This window comes from Pocillopora damicornis, chromosome 9 (genome assembly GCF_964200805.1).
Source record: "Pocillopora damicornis chromosome 9, jaPocDami1.2, whole genome shotgun sequence".
NCBI classification, from domain to species: domain Eukaryota; kingdom Metazoa; phylum Cnidaria; class Anthozoa; order Scleractinia; family Pocilloporidae; genus Pocillopora; species Pocillopora damicornis.
Genome location: NC_142678.1, coordinates 2,367,170 through 2,376,869, shown reverse-complemented (window position 1 = coordinate 2,376,869; position 9,700 = coordinate 2,367,170). Strand labels below are relative to the sequence as shown.

General features: G+C 36.6%; 1 protein-coding gene across 1 annotated transcript in view; it reads right to left on the bottom strand.

The window, feature by feature from the left end:
* Positions 1-4,079: 4,079 nt before the first annotated feature.
* LOC149039619 (ras-related protein Rab-18-B-like) overlaps positions 4,080-9,700 on the bottom strand; it is a 6,605-nt gene continuing 984 nt past the window's right edge. The window contains exons 3-8 of the mRNA XM_089181979.1: positions 8,404-8,465; positions 8,072-8,144; positions 7,291-7,409; positions 6,854-6,927; positions 6,187-6,238; positions 4,080-5,202 (exon numbers count right to left, since the gene is read on the bottom strand). Of these exons, the coding sequence (XP_089038105.1) occupies positions 5,089-5,202; positions 6,187-6,238; positions 6,854-6,927; positions 7,291-7,409; positions 8,072-8,144; positions 8,404-8,465 (494 nt within the window). The 3' untranslated portion in view covers positions 4,080-5,088. The remainder of the gene's footprint in view (positions 5,203-6,186; positions 6,239-6,853; positions 6,928-7,290; positions 7,410-8,071; positions 8,145-8,403; positions 8,466-9,700) is intronic.

Here is a 9,700-nt window from a genome sequence, read left to right as displayed (position 1 = left end):
AACATTATGCAAACATTATTTCGTCACGCTATTTTAAAAGTAAATATTCGTAAAAGGCACCCATGACTTAGTGAAATGGATACAGCCGAAAACAGAAAACAGACAAACAAAACGGGAGGAGAGGAAGGGGACTAAATAGACCTTTTTAGCTTCATACGTCATAGATTGGTCACGTGGTCCGAAATGGGTAAACGACACCCACAGCCGTTAACTACGAAGTGCAAAGAATGGTCGACTATTGCTGCGCCTGTAACTGCCATAATATTTCCACAAATTCGGATTTTCATTTTCATATATATCCTAAGGGTCCTAGCTTCAGAAGTTAAGTATCCATGCTATATTTAGTTAATTACTAGTTGCACGAATTTCCTTTAATCTGCAAGAGTAACTGGTCAGAGAAATAATTTCGTCTTGTCTCGATTTTTAATATGTTTTTTTTAGTTTCTTATAAAACAGATATGGAATTTTAAAATAAAAAAGATCCAAAAAAATATTTAAGAGCAACGTCTAGTGCCAAAGTATGTTCTGAATATTTCGAAGTCAATTAATTTAAGTTTGTAGACAGCTTAGCTAGGAGATTGAAGATGGCGCCTGCTTGTCCTTCACTGTTTTTATGGTCAACTGGAGGCTATTTCTAGGAGAGAGAGTGTCTCGTTTCCGGAACGATAACGTTAGGCATGGCTGTCACAGGTCAGGAAAATTCAAGGGAAAATGGATTACTTCAAGGCATGGGAAAAGTCCGGGAATTTCACTTTGAGTCAGGGAAAATTGACATCTTTGAACGGAGTCGGGGAAAAGTAAAATTTTAAGTAAATATGGAGTTGTTCATCTTGCCATAGCCATTTTCATAACAGTGGATAAAGCTTGGAATGTGTGTTCTAACGGCGTTGGAACAATGGTTAATAAAATTTGGAAGAATATGGCCGGTAAAATGCTAAAAGGAATGACGAGTTTATTCGGTATTATTTGGAAAAGATTAGTGGATTGCATGGGTGAAACTTGATACGAGCTAAAAGGGTTGACGGATTGGGTTTTTGTAACGGTGATGTGAGTAGATGAATATGTTTATGACGGAAGTTATGAACGGCCGAGTGGTACTGGGACTTTACTGAATGGTCGACGAAGAGTTTGAAGGAGCTGACTTAGAATGAAATGGAACGAGTAAGAGATCAGATTGAATGGTTGGCCGCGTATCAGAGAAAAATGCTTAATAGTTAGCTCAGAAAACATGGATTGAATTTAAACGGTTGGCCGGGTGGGCGTGGGGGAAAGCAAGAGAATATCTGTATTCTCTTGAGGAAAGCGAAACGGTTGGCAGATTGGTCACGGAAAGCGTTCAAATGCCTTACCAAAGTGCCATATTTAATGGTTAATTTTTTGCACAAGGAAAGACTAGTGACCAAGATTTTCTTGTAGACATTTCCTTTGGAGCCATCTGGTCATGAAATGAACTTTTTACCTATAATCAGGCGTCCATATTAAAAGATAAAACACGTTACTGCTGGAGAGACTTGACAATTCTGCTTCAAATTCCCCACCCCCTGGGCACGGGCGACAGTCAAATGCCCATGGGTTGCCGAGGAGGGGGGAGGATGTAGAAGCTTCAAACTGATCGGGGCATAACCTTATTGATCATAGAAACATAGTCAATATCTTCAAAACTAAAGTGAAACCAAGAGGCGTGGCCGAAAAATTTAGGTTCTGTAATTTACTGTACGGACCGTGAAAGTGAGTTTAGTAAGTAATTCATCATCGTTTCCTCTTTCTGTATTTAAATCTGTCATCATGTTGAACAATTTTTTTTTTGTTGATGTGTCAAGGTTCTTTTTTCTCTATAACTGTATCTGTTTACTTGCAAGTTTGCCACTTTTCTTTAATTGGCATGCGCAGTCACTTAATGTTGTTACAAATAGAAATGGCAGTCTAACGCTCTTTGAAATCTCGCCCAACCCACTACTTGAGACCCTCTTAAAGCAGTTATCTATGTTTTACTCAAACTAGCGAAACAAGGACCATTACGAAGACACAACTGAATATGTCTCACATTAAAGCCGGTACCTGTCATCGACTGGTGATACAAATTAGATAGATATGCAATTTAACGCTATCTGAGACCACGCCCCTATCAATCATTATCCCCAAAGATCCTCACAACTCAGTTGAATTTTTTATTAATCTCAGTTATTAATGAGGAGCTTATTTCTAAGGAGCTTTCTAAACGTGGACCAAAAGTCAATATGTCGTACAGTATAGCTTTTGTCACATGTTACAAGCAGACACGCATATTTTGCGCTATTTGTGACTCTACCCCTGCCACAGTCTTGGAAACTTTCTTTATTCAGTTGATCGTTAATTTTTCTCAGTAATTATGAATCAGCCTATCGTGGACTCAAAGTCAGCATGTCGCATACTGCAGCCAGAATCTGACCAAACAACCAAACAGAATTGATTAAGAGCGCAACAAAAGAGAGATGAGCAGTAAAAAGGCTAACAATTATTTCCAGCGTCTCGGACAACTCGTGGCGGAAAGACGCACTAAAAGTGAGTTTGGTACAGGACACCAGTAAGGCTGCAACAAGAAAAATCGCGGCCAAAGAGAGGAGAAAGTTGCAGTTGATAAATTGTACGCCTTGCGGACCTATGTAACCGGTAGTGCTGAAAGTGACTGTTGTGACAAACTGGTCAACACAAGTTTGGTATGCATGACTCACTGCATCAAGGCACGTGAAGTTGGAAGTCATCTTGCGTTTCCTACACAAGAATAGAAAACAAAGGTGGTCTCGTTAGCTTATTAGTGCATGGGCAGATCTACGAATTGCGCCAACCATTTTCAACTGGACGCATTTTAGGTGCAATTAGCCGTGTATGAAGGGGAGCTGAAGGTATTCTGTGACCCATGACAGATGTGAAAACGTTTTATCCCCATGAATTTGAAACTGTTATTTCAGCTACAGCATGATATTTTCAAATAGTTCAGGCCGATGATTAGGGATATCGGCATGTTGGCTTTTGTCGAAGAACCTTAATAAAATCCCTCCGGCAAGTACGAAAATCAACATGAAATTTGACCTTCTTAATGATACCGGCCTGGTGCGGGAATTTAACACAGTTTACGTGGAGACAGCTCGCCATACTTTATCCTTTATCTCTCCTATTTGCTATCTTATGTCAGAGAAGGCAAAAAGTGTGAACATATCAGTTTTAATTTTTCCTGCAAGTTTTTCCTTAGTAACTCTTGAGAAGTGGTCTCCAGTCCCTCCATTTCATTGGCAAGGGATTTGAATAGGTCTGTGGTAAATAGTGATGTAAGAGGAAGAGAAATCTGTCGTAATTTCCTATGATTCAAGGCAAGTCAAAGAATAAACATAGGTGATGAGAGATACATCGACCTTCACTCCCACATTTCCGTGAAGATGATTCCACCTATAAAGCTAAGCAGATCCTTGATAACAACGTACGTGCAAGAATGGGGGTACTTTGTGTAGTCCCTACCTGTATGAGGATCCTCAAGAGAGTGCTGTAGATAGTGATGCTGTTAAACGAAGAATGAGCCTGAGTTGTTTTGTTACGGTAATCTGCAGCTAAACCATTGCGCCGAACCACCCGCTTGAAGATAAACATCAGAATAGTTCGCCAGGAAGCTGTCATTCATTTCGCTTCTATTAATTACTTTCTGTCTTTTTAAATAAAAAATATTGACTAAGCAATAGACTTTCAGCAAAATTTTGCATCAATCGAAAGAAGGCGGGGAGTTTTCTTTCTTACACAAGGCAGCAACTGGGCATGCTTTGAGAAAAATTTGAACAGCCGATTTGCAATCCAAAGAACATGCCACAGGAAAAAAATACTTAGATTAACAAACAAAGAGAAGTTTAACCTGTCCTTGATTAAATCCCACCTGAGGGGAGGAGGGTGGGGCGGGGGGGGGTTACGTTAGTCTATAGGCCTCTAAAGAGCTGATCTGACGCACCCCCACCCCTCTTCCCCTTAAGCTAAATGTACAACAATTGCAGTCACAACCTTGCATAAACCACTGGTGGAAACTAATTTCTTGAGAGACAGTTACAAATATCACACGATTTTGACCAAACATATCCCATTTATTTGCTTTACAAAGTAGCTAATATAACAAAAAATTGGCAGAAGTGTTAGAGTTGCTAATATGGACAAATAAGACTCTTGGAAGTTAACCAGAGGAGTATAAGTTTGTTGTATTTGTTCAACACCAGCTGCATTTTGAAAGAAAACACCCAATTCTCCTCTTAAACGATCAAATCTTCAGGACTTGATCATCAGGTTTAAATAGTCTGCCTGCAATACAGGTTATCCTGAAGAAATTGTAAAAAGCTAAGGAAATATTCAGTATGGAGAACTCTTAGCATGCCTGCATGGATCGCAGTGTACAACACTTGTTTGTTTGTACTGTTTACTATAAACCCTGAGTCTCTTCCAAAGTCAAGATTTAAAAGCTGTTTCTCCTAAACAATAACAAAGGAATTCTTGACTAAAACTACCAATTTCGTGTAGGATCAAAGCAATTCCTTCTATTGAAAACATTTCTAGTTCCCACTACCTCCCATGTGAATAAAAATTGCAAGAAAATGATGTTTCATGATGACCTCTGCTGAGAAGTGAGGGGTGGCAGGGTACACCCTTAAATTCATACACTTTCAATATCTCATCCTAAGAAAATAGAAGTTTCTCTGTTGAATCTCATTTACAACAATCACATCAACTTTCCATAGCCATTCACTCTTGTCAAGAAGTGGGGAGAAACACTTGACTAGGTCTTGTGTTTCTCCATACACTTCTTTCACGCTCTAGATGCGTCCTGCGTGCTTTACAACAAAACAAAGCACAGTCAAGGCTTCTTCATTTGTTAATTAAAGGGCAAGTCTAGATTCCTTTAAAACTGTAAAAAATGATCATATTTATTGGTTAACATAATTTAAGGTTCAGTGGGTAAATTTAGAATTGGAAAGTACCATAAGGTTCTATTTCATTTCCAGAATAACTAAATAGAATACAATGAAATATTTCTTCTAAATTCTCTATTTACAAGACGCACTTAAAATAAAACTTCAGTTGTCATGTAAGTAAACACATTCCACTGCAACCTGAAATGACCTGTGACCCTGCTGTTGTAAGGGTTACTCCTCCTGTGGCACCATCCTTTTCCCATAAACCTGGAGTCTGGATAATCTTTTAAATGGAAACAAAACAGAAAAGAGTTATGAAAAAAGAAAATATGCTGGGTTAATCATTTGAAATCCTAGTTTCCCTTGGGAGATAGATGGAAGCAGGGGATTTGAGCAATGCATTTGCAAAAATACCCGGTACAAAGACAGCAAATGGGGTGTTACTTTGGTTACCACTATTGGAAAACTTGGTGCACCTTTCAACCCTACAGCAGGAGAGCAATTGTGTGCAGCAAATTTTTATCAATTGTTTCTTCCTCTGGAAGAGGTACTAGTCCATCAGAGAAATCCCATCCCTTATTCCCTGTTAGTTTCTATTTGAAAAGAAAAGAAAAAAAAAACATGAATCCTTTAAATCTTTCTTCCTATTTTAAATCTTGTTTGAACAGCAGCTTTTGTTGTTAGAATTTCTTTCTGCCAGGCAAAATATAAGGGATGAAAAATTCAAGGATTCTCTACAGAACTGGAAACTGTTGCAGCTTGTGAAGCCAGAACCCAACAGTCACCAATTAAAGACTTTAACTCCCATGAATGACCAAGACAGAATTTCTCCTTACAATAATAATACAACATCAAGCAGACCAGTGATCAATGAGAATGAAGAAAAATATCAATTAGGGGATTACAAGTGGATCCAATATCAAATCCTCCAAACTAACATCACGAGAACTGCATGACTGACAGTATGGAGAATTACTTGTGAGATCTTGGGAGTTAACCCTTTAACTCCCAAGATCTCATTAGCAAATCTCCTTCCTACAGCCAAACAATTCTCATTACATTGGTTTGGAGAATTTGTTATCTATTCAATTAATAATCCCATAATTGATATTTTTCTTAATTCTCATCACTTGTCTGCATGATATTGTATAGAAATAGTAAGGAGAAATTCTGTCTTGGTCACTCATGGGAGTTAAAGGGTTACAGCCTCTATGCCTTCCACAATATTACATTGTACAACATTTTATTTGCTCAGTTATTTAAATACCTTCTCTACTAGTTCCTCGAAAGCAAGTTGAACCCCCTCTTTTGTTCTTGCACTACAAAAAAAAAATAAAAAGCAAGATTTTTTCATCAAAAATAAAACTTAGATGACACAATGTACAATTATTTAGTTGAAAGACAGGATACCATTTTAATCACCAGCTAAAAACTCATTAACCCTTTAATTCCCAGAAATGATTAACATTTAACTTCTCATTATAATATCCATACATTCTCCAGCAAACAGGTAATGAGAATACTCAAACTTATCAGGTAGAAGTTATAATTATGGTATGACACCAAATTCTCCCAACTAATTTACAAGGAAATGTGTAACAGCCAGAGGGGAGAATTAACAATCAGATCTTGGAAGTTCTAGGGTTAAAGGAATCTCTTTACTACCTTTCTGTACAATTTTGATAACATACTCTAATTAAAATTACAGCTTTTTTTCATAAAAAGTATAAATATTTGAACATAAAATAACAACTTTTTTTAATTCTTTTTTTTTTTTGTCATTCTTCCAGTCCCTGAAAAATTATCTTCATAGTTGTTTCACCAAACCATCTAGTGCCATTACATAGGTGGCTGTTCAAAAAAAAAAAAAAAAAAAAACCATTTGATCCTTGATTGCAGTGGAATAAATATTTATATCTCAAGCTGACACTAACCTTGCTTCAATAAATAACATGGAATGTCTTCTTGCAAATTGTAATCCCTGTTTTCTATCCACTTCACGCCCCTCCTAAAAAGCACAGTATGCAAATCTGAATTTCTGGTACATCAAGCATGCTCAAAACCTTACTGTATGTAATTACAGTTAATCCTGTACCAAGCAAATACATGTACCCACAAGAGATTTTTGAAGTTTAGGAATATTGAAAGATAGGAGTATTAATCAACACAACAGCCTGAGAAATGATGCCAAGTCTAAGTCTGAGTGGAAAAAAAAACAAGGTTCCATAACTTATAATACTGACCACCAAGGTTGGTAAGATATTCAATTTATCTCTAGGTTCAAATTGAGGGAGAAAACTCCAGTTTTTAATGATAAAAATTAGATAATAATCATCTGGTCTAACATAACTGCACAAAAGTTTCACTGTACCTTATCTATTTTGTTGCCAACAAGCATTTTTATGATGTCTTTTTTGGTTGAATACATTTCAATTTCATTGAGCCATTCTTCCAATTTCTCAAATGTCTCTCTGCTGCTTGTATCATAAACTAAAGGGAAAAATGCAAATTCTTGAAATGCTATCATGAACAGTTAAAATTGGTGCTTGAAAACAAACATAATGAAGCACTGAGAACTTTCACCAACTACTGCATTTCCTTTACAAATAAGCAATATAAGTAAGTATAAAAGATAAACCTGTCTCTGTTAACAGTTTATTTACAACTTTTGAAGCTTCAACTACAGCAAGATCAGTACAGGAGAGTAGTTTCTTTCCCTGAAGCCACTTTCACCATTTTTTTATCTCCATGTACTTGCAGAGTTCCTTTATCTGCAACATCAGTTCTTTCTATTTTTTCCCAATTACTTTGCTAACTTAATAGGCACCCCCCTTAAATTCGTGTCATCCTTCAAATAAGTGCCTACCCTTACAGCCAAAATTTTAAATAAGTGCCTGGGAACTTATTGGAGGAAATGTGGTATATGTGCCATTAGCATTGTTAGCATTAATTAACTTTCAGTGATGATCTGACACCAACAAAAATATCAAATCACCATTGAAAGTTAAGAAATGCTTAAATAGTTTCTATTTAGTTGAAACCTATTGTGTGTCAGTATCAATGAGGAAATTTTGTCAACTATTCTCATGCTACAAAATCAACTGTGATGACAGCAAGTAATGAGGAGGTGGAAATCATTTTATTTTTAGTACCTAAAATAACTCCTTGTGCTCCCCTGTAGTAGCTGGGAGTCAGGGTTCTGAAGCGTTCCTGCCCTGCTGTGTCCTTAAACAGAAAAGTGATGTTATTACCATTAAACTATTAAATCCAATTTGTCAAAAGTAATTAACTTAGCTGTCACTCAAGCATTGTGAATTACAGGAGGTAAGATTCTAAAGAAACTGTGGTGCTGCATCAGTGGGAGAGTATAACAGGGTAAAACTCTTTACGATGGCCAATTTACGTTTTCAACTCAGTTGATAACACTAAATGATCGTAATCATGAATTACAGTTGTGTCATCATCCATCAACAGCAGTTCTTACCCAAATTGCTAGTTTTGCTTTATTTCCATCCACAGTCAAAGTTTTAACCTTGAAGTCAACACCTGTACAGAAAAGTTCCACTACTGTCACTACAAACCAGAATGATATGAACAACCATTCTTTCACTAAAATAAGAACCCTGAAATATAGAGATCACATGCCGTGCAATAACAGAAATAGCCTGACTCTTTAACCCCTTAGATTAACTAGTATTCCATCTCTCCTACCAATATCATGCCTGGATCATACATTGGGTTATGAGAATAAAGGAAATTATTGTATTTGTTTTTTTATAACAAAAAACTGATGACCTGGTGCCATTGTTTAGAGCTGGACAGCACAGTTTATCCCATAAATTGCTGACTGCTGGTGATATGCTCTTGATCAGATAGTAAGTCTTTCAGTTGGTAAAGTTTTCCAGCTTTTGAACAACTGTGTGCAAAAGGTAACCTAAGAGCTAGCCAAACGGCACACTGTAAAAGTTTTGTATGTGTGTGGGTGTGTGTGTGATGATTGCATAAGCATGAAACTCAGAGTCACAGAAAAGTTGTCTTGTTGATTAGTTTAATTTTCAGATATACCACACTTTGCGAATGCATCGAGTACTCTACTGCAAGGATAGACTAAAATCAAGATATATATATATATAGGAAGTCTGCAAGTCGATTTTCACGTGGAACAGTACTCAATAGGTTGAAGCAGAGCAGAATAAATATTAATAAATATTAAACCCCTGAAGAGTGAAGCGATTCATGAAACAGGCTTGTCGGGAAATGTAGTTGCGTCCCTTTTTCCCTCTCATAATATATATATATATATATATATATATATATATATATATATATATATATATATATATATATATGTATATATATAAAGTGAAAATTAGATTGTTCTTTTGCTTATGTTCTCTTGAAAGTGGACACCCCATGTATATTAATTGACTCTTAGCAATAAAATAATTTTCAAATCAACAAAAAATATCTCCTTTAACAGGGCAACAGAACAGTGGGCATCTGTTTCGTCAAATCTCCATTTGGCCAAAAAAAAAATGCAATTAACACATGCTAATTAACTCTCCTGTGAGCAGACATCAACCCTATGTTTCTTTGGTGTCCACTTATGCGATTTATGCTCATAGGCAGACAGCTCTACTAACAGACACTTTTTCCCTAATTCCCAAAAGTGTCTGCTTATGAGAGTTGAATGTATAGTATAACTATAACTACAGCCATGAAAAGACTTCAAAGGAAAAATTGATTCCTATCCCTAAAAGGATATGATGAAAGGGTAAAAA